Source organism: Cetorhinus maximus, chromosome 6, assembly GCF_964194155.1.
Source record: "Cetorhinus maximus chromosome 6, sCetMax3.hap1.1, whole genome shotgun sequence".
NCBI lineage: Eukaryota > Metazoa > Chordata > Chondrichthyes > Lamniformes > Cetorhinidae > Cetorhinus > Cetorhinus maximus.
The window spans coordinates 72,433,848-72,448,591 of record NC_135884.1 but is presented as its reverse complement, the minus strand read 5'-3'; the positions used below and the strand labels follow the sequence as shown (position 1 = coordinate 72,448,591).

Here is a 14,744-nt window from a genome sequence, read left to right as displayed (position 1 = left end):
TCGTAAATGCCGTGCCGTTATCAGAAACAACTACTTCTAGTAGTCTGTTAATGGCAAAACTTTGACGTAGCTTCTCAATCATAGCAAAAGACATTGGCGACTTCACCTCATATATGTCCATCCATTTTGAGTGAGCATCGACAGTGAGCAGAAACATTGTGTCCATGAAAAGTCCCACATAGTCAATGTGTAATCGCACCCATGGCCTTCCTGGCCACTCCTAAGTGTGTAACGGAGCTGTTGAAGGCAACTTTTGCAGTTGCTGACATTGCACACAATTCTTCACTAGACTCTCTATTTCACCATCCATCCCAGGCCACCATAGATAGTTGCGAACTATGGTCTTCATTCAGGAAATTCCTGGATGCGCCCTGTGTATAGTTCAATTAAAAGTGGCTCCCTTCCCTTTGGAGGAACTATCCCTCATGCTCCTCACAATAAGACACCATCCTGGCTGGTTATATCATGTCTGCTGTTGAAGTACGGTTTCATTGCATCAGATACAGGCTCTTGTGACCAACCATGAGGCACTTGTTCTCATACCTGAGATAGGACTGGGTCCCGACTTGTCCAGGACAGTCTCTGATCTGTCGAGCACATACCGGCGAGGAATCTAAGAAATTTAGCAATAAAACAAGTTCCTGTAGAACTGGGACATCCTCATCATTTTCTTGTAAAGGCAAACGACTGAGTGCATCTGCATTTGCGATTTGATTTCCAGGCCTATGTACCAAAATATACTCATATGCTGTCAGAATTAAGGCCTTATTTGTGTCTCTGTACCTTCTTTCTATGTGCCATCTTCTTTCCAGCGCTGACTGTAATCTCGCCCTTCATTTCAGCTTCAATATTGGCCAGACAACTCTCAGGTGCAAGCTTGACTTGTCTGAGCTCAGTGGTTGGGTCTCCCAAAATTTAATTATCTGTCTGCTTCTTAGAAAATTCTGCAACTTTTGCTTCCAAAGCTTCTTTGGCTTCAAGTAGCTGATTCTTCAGCTCTTCCATCTCTTTTTTGTATTTGTTTACTGCCTCCTGGAAAATTGAACATTGTTGTGTCTTGTCTGCCAACTCATTCTTCAGGTTGTTCAGAGAAGTGCTGAATTCTTTCTGTTTCTCTTCATGCTTTTCCAGAGGTACAAACTTTGACCTGAGGGAATCTTGTAGTGTGTGAGGGCCTTTCAACATGTTTTCTTTTTCCCTTCGAAGGCTGCTCACCTCGTCTCGAACTCTGTCATCAAACAGGGTCTCTTTGAGTTCCGTCTGCTGTTCTACCAGGTTTTGGCTTAAGACAGCCTGCATTTCTTCAGGTTGTTGAGTCCTTACACATTCCTTTCCCAAAACAGGAACGCTTCCAGCTTCCTTTTGGAATCTCAGTGGCCAATCAAGGTTGATTTCCCATTTCCCTTAGCCAATTTTGTCCTAGGTCCTCTGCCTCTCAATACCAACATTGGTAGCTTTACCGATTGGCTTCTATAATGGACAGTTACTCTGCTTATGCCTCTGACTTGAATGTCTTCACCCATGTATGTTTTTAATTGGGCAATTGTTACTTCTAAATTTAATTTATGTTCGCTATTATTCAGATATTTGAAGACATGTTCCCCAATTACTGTAGTGGAAGCTCTCATGTCCACTTCCATTCTAACAGGTCTGCCGTTTACTTTCACTGTTACAAATATTGGTTCTGTCTTTCCAACCTTCAGATTAAATAACAAGTAAATATCTGAATTTGTTGTTTCAGACTCTTCTACATTGTAGATCTCACTGGGTTTTTTCTTTTGTTTAAACCCTGCTTGAATCTTTCCTTGCATTGTCTCATTATATGTCCATTTCTGTGACAATAATAACATTCAATTTTTTAAACTGCCAATCATTATAAGACTGTTTGTTTCCACCTCTATTAAAATTATTTCTTATTTTCGCTGCTAAGTCATTTTTTCTCATTTTCCAGCTAGAGGGGTCTGTTTCCCACTTTGAAGCAGAGTCTTGCATTTTCGTGTCCTTTTTGGCTGGGGTTTCCCGCCTGGTGTGGGGGACGGCGCCATTTTGTGAACCTTGTATGGCTTATGAATCTCTTGCTGACCTCGCCATGGCCAGTGCTACCTCTAGTGCCTTCTTGAAATCCAAATTCACTCCGGACAACAATTTCTTCTGAATTGTGTCCTCATTCACACCGCATACTAAACGATCTCTGAGCATGTCATTCAGAGATGTACCAAATTCACAATGTTCCATTGACTGCTTCAAACTTGTCACATAGCATGCAACTGTCTCCCCAAGGGCTCTATTTCTCGTGTTAAACTTGAACTTTTGCATCATTACTGAGGGCTTTGGTTGATAATGATCCTTCGCGAGATCCACCAATTCATGAAAAATTTTTGAACCTGGGACACTGGGTGCCATCAAACTTAGAATCAAGCCATAAGCTTTATTCCCACATGTACATAAGTGTATTGCTCGCCTCTTCTCTTCCCCCGTAATCTCGCTTGCTTGGAAAAAGAACACGAGACGTTCAATGTAATGAGACCAATCGTCTGTGGCTGGATCGAAAGGATCAATTCTTCCAAATTGTGGCATTCTGACAGGGAATTACTTCTTCAATTCGAACAGAACTTCTACTTACAATTACTCAACGCAGTACGGTGCCGATTTCTTTCCATTTGATTTCTGCTGTTGAACTTGTTTTATCCTCATCGCCAGTTTGTTGTGAGTGGTGGCTGAATTGGTGCTATTGACAGAGTTGATCAGCAGACATTTCTTAGGTGGGAACTTTAAGTTTATTTATAAAGGTACTCAGCAGCAACTACATGTGTGCTTTCACTTCACACTCTATCTCCACATGACTAACTATTAACTACAGAGGTAGCCCGTGATACTCTCCTATTGGGTACTAAAGATCATGTGATCTTCATTAACAAGCATTATTCTTAAAGGTATATTACACACTAAATAAATCCATAATTACCATAGTGACTTGGTTTAAAATCCCATCTGAGAGACACAGAAGCATTCCCTCAGTACTGCACTAGAGTGTCAGCCTTGATTTTTGCGCCCAACGCTTGGAGTGGGGTTAGAACCCAGAATCATCTGACTCAGATGTGAGAGGGTTGCCCACTGATCCACAGCAATGCTGCAAGGTTTAATTTAAAGGTGAGCAGCTGTATTTTCCATAGGACTTTTCCCCAATTGCCCACAGAATTGTGAGCAAGAGACTGGCACAAACCATGGAGAAATGGCCATTTATATCAATCATGCAGGCTCCTCTATTGAATTAAGATGGGAGATTCAGTGAAAACCCCATGGAAATTCTACCCCAAAATTACTAAATCATCCAAATGAAAAGCAAATGAATAGAAGCAACCAGCAATAACTTCAGAATAGATTATGCTGACAATTTGACAGAATTGTTTGAGGAAATGAAATATATGGTGGACAAGGAAGTGCAGCAGATGTGGTGCACAGGGACTTCAGGAACCCTTTGACTTGGTTCCACATTATTTTGCACACGACACTATTGGAGAAGGGTGAGGAGTATCAAATTGGATTTAAAAATGATTTAAGAGAAGTAACAGTGAGCAAGAGTTAAGGAGAGCTTCTCACAGTAGATGGTGGTGAGTAGCAGTGCCCACAGGGTTCTTTTCTCCCACTGTTTTTATTCACTGTGCATTAATCATTCAGAACTAGATCAAGGGGGAAGGCCTCCAAACTTACAAATGATTCTAAAATAGGAGGCTCGCTAAATAATCCTGAGGTTCGGAAAAAGCAGCAAGAAAATATGAATAAGATGGTGGAATTAGCAAACTAGTGGCAGATGGAATTCAATGTCAGTAAATGTGGGATGGTAGATTCTGATTAAAAAATGTAATAATTATGCTTTGAGTGAGTGGAAAGAAGTAGGGTTGCCAACCCTCCATGTAAACCAGGGGAAAAGTTATAAGCGTATATTCCCTTTGTATATTTTGAGTAACTGTGAAGAATCGTCCACTCAGGCATTAAAAGCCCAATTGCTTTCCAATTGCCATGGCAACACCAGATGCCAGGACTATGGAGGGTGGGGGCTGAGGTGGCTGGAGATCATGTGATGACAACTCCAGGAATGCAACCAAGCAGAGTTATGTGGAAGGGTAGAAGGGTTTGGAGATCAGGTTCACAAGGTATTAAAAGTTAGGGGGAGATGGTGGTGTCGTGGTCATCCAGAGGCCCAGACTAATGCTCTGGGGACCTCGGTTCAAATCCCACCATGGCAGCTGGTGCAATTTAAATTCAATGAATAAATCTGGAATTAAAAGTTAGTCTCAGTGATGGTGACTGTGAAACTATCACTGATTGCCCTTTAAAACAAATCTGGTTCACTAATGTCACACTAAAGCCCCTTAGGAAAGGGAATCTGCTGTCCTTACCTGGTCTGGCAGGTAATTGTAGATTCACAGCAATGTGGTTAACTACTGCCCTCTGAAATGACCCAACAAGTCACTCAGTTCAAGGGTAATTAGGGATGGGCAACAAATGCTGGCCTTGCCTGTGATATCCATATCCCATGAAAGGGTAATTTTTTTTAAAAAAAGGCACCTTGAGTGGATAAACAATAAAAAAAACAAATGGAAATCTGGCACTAATGGAAAGAGGTATTGGTGAATCTAAGGAAAACCTCAGCAAGTGGGAGAACTGAATGCAGGTTTGGGTTCCAAGGGGATTGAGGATACAACACAAATTCACTGGGATGCTGCCTTGGGGTGAGGAAATACAAATATATGGAAAGAGTTGGAAAACTGGGGCTGTCAGAGATTACAGAGTGATTTGACTGAGATGGTTAAAATGAGGAGGGATGGATCAGATAGCTGGAAACAGGCTGTTTCCAGTGACTGAGGTGTCCAAGGGGATATAGGTATAATATTTGGGACCAAGAGCAGGAAAAAGTCTATAACACAGAGGACTCTGAGACTGTGAACTGCACCACCAAAGTTAATGATTTAAGCAGGAAACATGTCAACAGTTACAAATAGGACTGATAGATGATTGAAAAAATGGAAGAATCAGGGAAAATGGGAATCGCACAACCTCACAGGAATTGAATATATCTTCTGTAGGGGATAAAACTCATTCCAGACTGGTTGAGCCTAATAGCCCATTTGCATGTTGTAATTCCTTGCCAATTGCAATATAAGTTGGAAAAGTCACCAGCAAGGACCAGTGGATCCATCAGAGTGAGAGGTTGGGAATAATGGTGGGATATAACGGAAAACACATTATGACTCAGCACTTAGGATTGAGGCAGGATTTATCAGGGTATTAGTTATAATTTCTAGTGCTAACCACATCAAGAGAAAATTCAGATGAATTAAAGATCTTTTGCCCATGCGTCTGATGTGTGGATGAGCAGAATTTTCTTGAGCTTGCTATTGTTTAATGTTTTCTGCTGATGATATATTTGAAAAAGCTGAGCTAGTGACATTTCTGTCACAATATTTGAATCAATTTCCTGTTCAGTTGATGGTGTTGAAATTATTCTGCCTTACTATTCTAATTTGAGTTTTTTAAATCTCTCTCTGCAGCCAATGGACTAGAACTATGCAATTAACTCCCATGTTAAGGAGATTACTGGCTCCCATCTATTGGAAACCGTGAGACTTTGATATAAGCAGCTGCCCCATGAGGAATCCAGACATGTCCTACTCACTGCAGCTCACTCTCCTTCACCTCCTGCTTCAGATGATCCTCTCGATCTCCAGCAACTTGCCCAGTGGGAAGAAGGAGATTGCAATAGAGGGGGATCTGGTGATCGGGGGTTTGTTCCCAGTCCATGAGAAAGGCAATGGTTTGGAAGATTGTGGAAGGATCAACGAACAACGTGGCATTCAACGGCTTGAGGCTATGCTGTTTGCATTGGATGCAATAAACAAGGACCCCAGCATTTTGCCTGGAATTAAACTTGGGGCCCATATCCTGGACACCTGCTCCAAGGACACTTATGCTCTGGAGCAGTCACTGGAGTTTGTGAGGTCCTCACTAACGAAAGTAGACGAGACAGAATACATCTGCCCAGATGGGTCTTATGCCATCCACGATGACACGGCCTTTGCCATAGCTGGGGTGATCGGTGGCTCCTACAGTGATGTGTCTATCCAGGTGAGAAACAGATAGAACTTACACAGTGGGGCAAGCAAGGAAACAATGGGAATTGTGTCAGCAAAGGAGACCAATATTCAGTATTTTCATTGAGTCAATTGTTTGAACTTGAGAGTTTTTTTTTGGTGAACAGGCTGTTTGTACACTTACACCTTGAGCTATTGGGTGGGAAGGGCACATTTTTGTAATTTTGATACCAGTTGTGTGGTTGTCAGTTTGAATCACACTCCAGAGACATGAGCATATCATCTAGGCTGACACTCACACTGACAGAGATGCTGCCTTTCAGATACAACATTAAACCAAAGCCCCATCTCCTCTCAAAGGTGGACATAGAAAGATCCCATGGCATTAAGTGAAGAAGGACAGGTGAATTTTCCTGATGTCCTGCTCAATATTTATCACTCAACCAACATTACTAAAATAGTCTATCTGGTCATTTACCGTATTGGTGTTTTTGGGATCTTGCTTTGTGCAAATTGGCTGCCACAACCCCCCACATTAAAACAGAGACTACACTTTAAGGCTATTTCATTGGCTGCAAAGCACTTTGGACAAGTCTGAGGTTCTGAAAGATGCTAAATAAATGCAAGTATTTTCTTGCCTCCTTTATTGTCAGCATCACAGGTTCCCAGGTCAAGCTTAGCAGGGGCCAAAGGTTTGTTCGCATTTTCTCTTGAGCCATTTTGCAAAGGTCATTTCAGGTGTTACGCAGCCTGACCTGATTGGACAGATGAGGGGCCAGAGTGGAGCTCTTGTCTGTCGCAGGGGTTGACTTAATTGCCAACCAGTTATGAAAGTTCTCCTGGGAGTGACACATGTTGACTATGGGAAGTTGACTCTTTCCCTATGGGGCAATGTCTGTCCTTTACCACCAACCCAAACTGGCTGGCCTGCACCCTCTCTCTCAAGGGCATGGAGACCTGCTGATAGCTGGGCAGAAATCCTAACGTGTGTGCACTTGGCACTTTAGGATGGATGGGTGTATCAACAAACAACCTACTCATAACTGCAGCCTGACCCTTATGTTCTGACCCGGACAGATTTCTCCTCCTACATTTGTTTCACAAAAAAAGAGTGGTCAGATCAGGAATTTTCTCCCCAAGAGGTTTGGAATGCTGGAGGCCAATTCAAGCTTTCAAGACCGATGAGCAGCATTTTATTCAGTAAGCATTTCAAAGGATATGGAGTAAATGTGGGTAAACGGAGTAGATGTGCAGGTCAGCCATGATCTAATTAAATGATAGCGCAGACTCGAGGGACTGAATGGCCTACACCTGTTCCTACTTTGTTTATATGTTTCAGACCTTAGCATTGGTGGTGGCCACATTTATTTTAAGCTGCCAATTACTGTCAAACATATGAAATCTGTTAAGCAGTAGGTCAGCAGGTATGAACAGTGGGAGGCTGATATAATACCTTATGGTTAAACCAGTGGTTGCTAATTAGTGCCCTCACTGAAGGGTTAATTAAGGGGAAGGCCATGATGAGAATAAGATGGTGCCTGATGTTTACTGTATTTCTAAGGAGGGAAGTCTCCATGCAGCCCTGTCAGGCTGCATAATATTGTGCATGAGCCCGCATACTGAAACCCTTTCACACTCTGGTGAGATAATGAGAAACAAAGAGCTGGCTTGAAATGTTCTTAAAATAACCTTGTCAGCACAGTAGGAAACAGCTCAGTGATACTGCACCACTGTGAGCAAAGTCATTCTTCTTGTTGCTGAGAAACCCATTTAAGGGTCAAGGTTCTAGGTGAAAGGCCAAAACCGACAGTACAAGGCCTCTGGTCAAAGGCCAAAGCTCAAAGCACAGGATTGTAGGTTAAGGGTCAAGGCCAACAGTCCATTACCTCTGTAAGGTCAAGACCTGTAATGAAGGACCCTAAGTAAGAGCCAAGACCCACGGTGCAGGATCTTGAATAAAGGAACATAGAACCCAGAGTAGGTCATTCAGCGCCTTCAGCTTGCTCCACCAGTCAGTTAAATCATGGCTGATCTGGTTCCTAACTCCATCTATTCATCTTAGTTCCCCTTGCCTAACAAAAATCTATCTTCAGTTTTGAGCTTTTCAATTTATTCCCAAGCTCAACAGCTTTTTTGGACAAGAGAGCTCCAGACTTCTACTTCCCCTTGTGTGAAAATTGCTTTCTAACATCACCCCTTAATGGCCTATCTCTAGTCTTAAAGCTATTTCCTCTTGATCCAGACTCTCCCATGAGAGGAAATAGTTTCTCTCTCTTTATCCTATCAATTCCATGCACTCTCATTTTTATTAATGGGCTCTTATGTGGAATTTTATTGAGTGCCTTCTGGAAATCCATATAAACAACATCCATAGGCATTCCCTTATCTGCACATTAATTGTCTCTTCAAAAATTTCAACTAGGTTCGATAGGCATGACTTACCCTTTACAAATCTGTGCTGACTCTCTGATCAGTTCATAGTTGTCCAAATGTCCTGTCATTCTCTTCCTAATGAAGAACAAAGGCACCAATGCTACATTCCCAGTGGGCCAAAGAGTCCCAATTAAGAGAATTGGTTGGCCATTGACATCTATGATGACGGAGATCCCAGAAGGAGAGCAAGTGGGATCGTCCACTTGCTATTTTTGGATGCATGTACTGCCTACCACTGTGACCTTGTCTCTCGCAGTCAGATGTTGCCACTGCTGAGGATGGGAATGTTCATAAAGCCTTATCCTCCCGTTCGTTGCCTGATTATCCACCCCTATTCTCACTATTTATAGTGGAAATGCAAAACTTTTCTCTGATGCATTGATTGTGGAACCACTTAGCTCTGTTGATTTTGGTGTTTAGCATGCATGTAGTGCTGTATTTTAATTGAACTAGATTGCTACATTATTCTAAGGCATACCGAGGGATGTTCCCCACTGAACCAGTGTTTGTCCCCCAGTTTGATTTTGTCTGAAATCTAAGGGATGTTCTGGGCCACGAGGTGACTTGTTGTGGTATCCAGTTCCGTTGTTGATGACCCACAACAACTCAAGGATGCCCAGTTTCAGACTGTTATGTTTCTCCTTAGCCCATCCCAGTTGGCATGGTGGTAGTGCCACACCACAAGATACAGATTGTCCTCGCTTTAAAGATGAGACTCCAACATTCGCAAGGACCATGTGGTGGCTATTCCTACTAATGTTATTTCAGACAGACATGTCTGTGCTAGACCGATTAGTGAGATCAAAACTCAATTTGTTGCTTCCTCAAGTTGATTGCCTCACTAATGCAGACTCAGTCTGGTATTTCTGTCCTTCAGGACCCTACCATCTCAGTCAGTGGGGCTTGCAGTGTCATTTGGTAGCATGTTCACCACAGAATCATAAGGTTCTGGGTTCAAATTCCGCTCCAGGACTTGAGTACAAAAACTGAAGTCTGACACTCCAGTGCAGTACTGAGGAGTGCTGCACTGTTGTAAGTGCTATCTTTTAGTTGAGATGTTAAACCCAAGGCCCCATCGGCTTGCTTGGGTGGATGTAAAGATCCCAAGGTATTATTTCAAAAAAGAGCAGGGGAGTTCTCCCTGGGGTCCTAGCCACTATTTATCCCTCATTCAACATCCCAAAAACAGATTATCTGGTCATTATCACATTGCTGTTTGTAGAAAATGGGCCCCTGTGTATGAATGGGTGTCACTTCTAGCAAGCATAAATGAGCCACATTATGAGCTTGACTAAATACCTTAAGTTGGTTCTTAGTGTTGTTATTAGCGCACTCAGGATTGCTCAGCACGTGCTGCCCAAAATGCAGAATCACAACTAACAGTGGACATTTTGTTTTAGGTTTTGCAAGTGCCGGCTGATTGAGTATGGTGTGTACTCTGCCTATTATAAACAACCGAAGGAATATGCTGTTTGATTTGATCTGTCAGTCGCTGGGATATACCTGGCATCAAACTAACACAGAAATTCATACACAACATTGCTTAATTGTGTGGTAGGGAGAACATCTTTTTGGACTGACGCAGGATCCTGTTAGTGGAACATACCACTCGCGTAGCCACTGCAGAGAAGCAGTGTGTCCCAGAGATGGGAATCAAACAGCACCTTTCCTCAGTATTCTTGTGTTTGCCGTGATGAGTGCAAGATGAAAAGCTTTGGTAACATGTCTCTCTTTTCAGTGGGATTCACGTTCAGTAACTCCCAAACAACTGTTTTTCTCTTGTTCTCCTGCTGAGTCACTCTCGGTGATGGATATTGAATTTCCCTACCCAGAGTACATTTTGTGCCTTGACTTCCCTCAGCTATTCCTCCAAGTGATACCCAACATGGGGGATTCTGTCATGATTCTTAACCATTTTTGTTTTTCTTGTGAATCAGGAGGGTTAAAAGGAATAACTTTACATACTGTATTAATAATGGATGTAGCATGCATGGCTTGGCAGATGCTGCCCCCTTCTGGCAGCTCGTGTACAACCTCTATACAACTGCACATAAGCTGCAGACTACAATTTGTGTACGCTTTGCACTGTGACATCTGGTCATTGCTGTTTGTGGGAGCTTGCTGTGTACAAATAGCTGTTGTGTTTGCACCATCTAAACAGTGCCTACACTTCAGAAGAGGTTCATTGACTGTAAAGCCTTCTGGAATGTTCTCAGGTTGTGAAAGGTGCTATAAAAATGCAAGTTGGGTCAAACTGGTCTACACAAGCAGTTCAAAACAGACTGCATCACCTGTTATCCTGTATCAGCTTTTATTTTCCATTGATTTGGAAAATATTGCCAAGATTTTGAATTTCAAACCAAGCGATAGAGAGTCCAGGAAACAAATCTCAAAGAAGAGTTTGAATGTTTGTCGTGTGAACTTTAGTAGAAAGAAGTTCAGATATGCTGAAAAATCAAGCGCTGACTCGCGATGAACCCTATTCGAACAGCAGGTAAAGACCAATCTCACCCCCGCACCCCACCACCCACCACCACCACGACATGTCTCCCTCTCTCTTAAATGTTGAAAAGTCTGCCTCTTAACCTGCGCTGCACTCCCACACCAGGCCACCTCGCACACTGCACTCAGGTGAGGGCAGGAGGAGCAGACCACAGGACACAGTGCTGGATTGGGGGGGAGAACAGGGTTTACTGTACAGCTGGGTGCTTCCAGGGAAAGACCTCAGGAAATCTCCATGGACAAGTGCACCCCAGCTGTGGACTGCTGGTTTTGAAGCTGAACCAACAAAAAAAGCAAAAAACTGCGGATGCTGAAAACCAAAACAAAAATAAAAATACCTGGAAAAACTCAGCAGGTCTGACAGCATCTGCGGAGAGGAACACAGTTAACGTTTCGAGTCCATATAACTCTTCAACAGAACTAAGTAAAAATAGAAAGGAGGTGAAATATAAGCTGCTTTAAGGGGGGGTGGGCCAGGTAGAGCTGGATAGAGGGCCAGTGATAGGTGGAGATAGCCAAAAGATGTCATAGACAAAAGGACAAAGAGGTGTTGAAGGTGTTAATATTATCTAAGGAATGTGCTAATTAAGGGTAGAAAGCAGGACAAGCAAGGTAAAGATAGCCCTAGTGGGGGTGGGGTGGGGGGAAGGGAAGGGATCGAAATAGGCTAAAAGGTAGAGAGAAAACAATGGATGGAAATATATTTTAAAATAATGGATATAGGTGGGAAAAGAAAAATCTATATAAATTATTGGAAAAAAAGGGGGATCAGAAAGGGGGTGGGGATGGAGGACAGAGTTCATGATCTAAAATTGTTGAACTCAATATTCAGTCCGGAAGGCTGTAAAGTGCCTAGTCAGAAGATGAGGTGCTGTTCCTCCAGTTTGCGTTGAGCTTCACTGGAACAATGCAGCAGGCCAAGGATGGACATGTGGGCATGAAAGCAGGGTGGAGTGTTGAAATGGCAAGCGACAGGGAGGTCTGGGTCATGCTTGCAGACAGACCGAAGGTGTTCTGCAATGCGGTCACCCAGTCTGCGTTTGGTCTCTCCAATGTAGAGGAAACCTCATTGGGAGCAACGAATGCAGTAGACTAAATTGAGGGAAGTGCAAGTGAAATGCTGCTTCATTTGAAAGGAGTGTTTGGGCCCTTGGACGGTGAGGAGGTGGAGCCTTGGCATGTTGGCAGCCCCTGAGAAGGGAGTTTGGGGGGGAAGGTTGGCGGGGAATGCTGCTTCCCTCCACTGGTACCATTGCTCACTTCCTCACTCGATGGCTGGGAATTTTCCCTCTGAGATGCTCTGTCACTGACATCGTGGTTTAAACATTGTGTAGCGTATTGACATGAGGTGTCCTGCCCTTCCAATAAAGCTATGGAAGTGGGATGTGGGAACAGCTCCAAGGAAATTCGTGGCCAATAGTTTTGGAGGAATTTACTGAACCAAAAATTGGAACATAGTGATTTTGGGATCTTACCTTCCTTATATGTAAGGGTATGGCCAGGCACAAACTGAGCATGCTTAATTTATGTTTTAATGATAGCCAAGTTATAAATATTGATGAAAAACTCGACCTCTATTACCTGTCATGGATTAGTTCATCCTGACACCAGACATCCTAATGCCCATAGGGATTCCCATCCCACTGTCCATGTTCCGATAAGGATCCCCATCCCACTGTCTGTGTTCCGATAGGGATCCCCATCCCACTGTATGTGTTCCATTAGGGATCCCCATCCCACTGTCCGTGTTCTGATAGGGGATTCTCATCCCACTGTCCGTGTTCTGATAGGGGATTCCCATCCTACTGTCCATGTTCTGATAGGGATTCCCATCCCACGGTCCTTGTTCCAAGAGGGATTCTCATCCCACTGTCCAAGTATTGATAGGGAGCCTCAGATACAGACATAGAAAGAAGTTTTCTTTGTTAGCCTACTCCCCGTCAAATCACACTATCACTAACCAGATATTGGGCAGTAAAGGTGGTAAACTCCTTATCATAAGGGATACAGGGTTGATTTATGGGATAAAATGGTGATGTTTAACCCAATAGAATATCTAGTGAAGATCTGAAATGTGTAACACACGCATTTAGGCCAAGGTATAGTGTAAATATATCACTATATAGCCCAGTGTCATCACATGAACTGTGGGGGTGCATGCTGACATTGGAACATCACTGTAGCTTCTCAAGACCTTGTAATCCTTTCATATTTCACTTTGTTTTGTAGAGGACGTTAGCCATAGCAAAAGAGGAAGAACAAGTATAGAGGGAAAGCAAGCAGGTGCAGCAAGCAGTTAAGATGCAAATAGTATTTTGGCCTTCATTGCGAGAGGACTTGAGTACAGGAGCAAGGATGTCTTATTGCAGCTGTACAGGGCCTTGGTGAGACCACATCTGGAGTAGTGTGTGCAGCTTTGGTCTCCTTACCCAAGAAAGGGTATACTTGCCATAGAGAGAGTGCAGCAAAGGTTCACCAGACTGATTCTTGGGATGGCAGGATTGTCTTATGAGGAGAGATTGGGTCAACGAGGCCTGTATTCACTGGAGTTTAGAAGAATGAGAGGGGATCACTTTGAAATGCATAAAATTCTGACAGGGATGGGCAGACTGGATGCGGCGATGATGTATCCTCTGGGTGGGGCGTCTAGAACAAGGGGTCACAGTCTCAGGATATGGGATAGGCCATTTAGGACTGAGATGAGGAGAAACTTCTTCACTCAGAGGGTGGTGAACCTGTGGAATTCTCTACCACAGTGGGTTGTGGAGGCCAAGTCACTGAATATATTTAAGAAGTAAATAGATAGATTTCTAGACACTAAAGGCATCAAGGGGTATGGGGAGAGAGCGGGAGTACTGTGTTGAGATAGAGGATCAGCCATGATCATATTCAATGGTGGAGCAGGCTCGAAGGGCCGAATGACTTACTTCTGCTTCTATTTTCTATTTGTCTATGTTTCTATGGAACCCCTTTACATTCATTAGCCTCATAGGAAGAGGAAGTACTGGAGATCTTAGGGTTAAAAGGTCATTGAGAGAGGTTGGAGATGGGGAATTTCAAATACTTCCTTCCGATATTTCTCCTCCTAGTATTCTCTTACTTGTATGGAGTGAGCATGCGACGCCTCATATTGGGAGCTGTATGTAAAGGCTTCTGATTAGAACCCCACTGTAGTGTCATTTAAAATCCTCTTTCTCTGAGCATGCTGGAGGATGTCAGCCTGGGCCTGGTGTCACACTACAATGGCTCGGACACATCCACCTGGGTCATTTAAATAGGGATATAGTGACCAGGACCATCCTCGGGCATTGGACAATTACTTAGACTTGCTTGATAGTATTCCTATGGGTAAATATCTCCTGCACATTCATTGAATGGAAGCCCTTTCAGTTTATTTAGTCAATGGGGTTGATGTGAGAGCCTTAAGCTCTATGTAGGTGCTCTTCACCATGCCATACAACACTTGCTATCCCATTCACTGATGAGAATTTTGTGTTCGGTGCCTGCTTTTCATAGGAAAAGTAATGGATGTGTTGTCCATAAAACATAGAAGCTGTGATCTGCTTGATGCATCTATGGGTTGCATTGGCAGATATTCCCCAAGGAATTCTCGGCAGAATTGGGTAGTGTAAAATCTTCATACAGTGGTAATGTTCATAAGGATGAGAAGAGCTGGTCTTGCTATAGAAATCTCCTGCAGGTCAATCTATAACGGAC

General features: G+C 43.2%; 1 protein-coding gene across 1 annotated transcript in view; it reads left to right on the top strand.

The window, feature by feature from the left end:
• The first annotated feature begins 5,552 nt into the window (after positions 1 to 5,552).
• The window catches only part of LOC144681821 (metabotropic glutamate receptor 3-like), a 51,989-nt gene continuing 42,797 nt past the window's right edge, over positions 5,553 to 14,744 (top strand). The window contains exon 1 of the mRNA XM_078543844.1: positions 5,553 to 6,126. Coding sequence (XP_078399970.1) covers positions 5,650 to 6,126 — 477 coding nt within the window. The 5' untranslated portion in view covers positions 5,553 to 5,649. The remainder of the gene's footprint in view (positions 6,127 to 14,744) is intronic.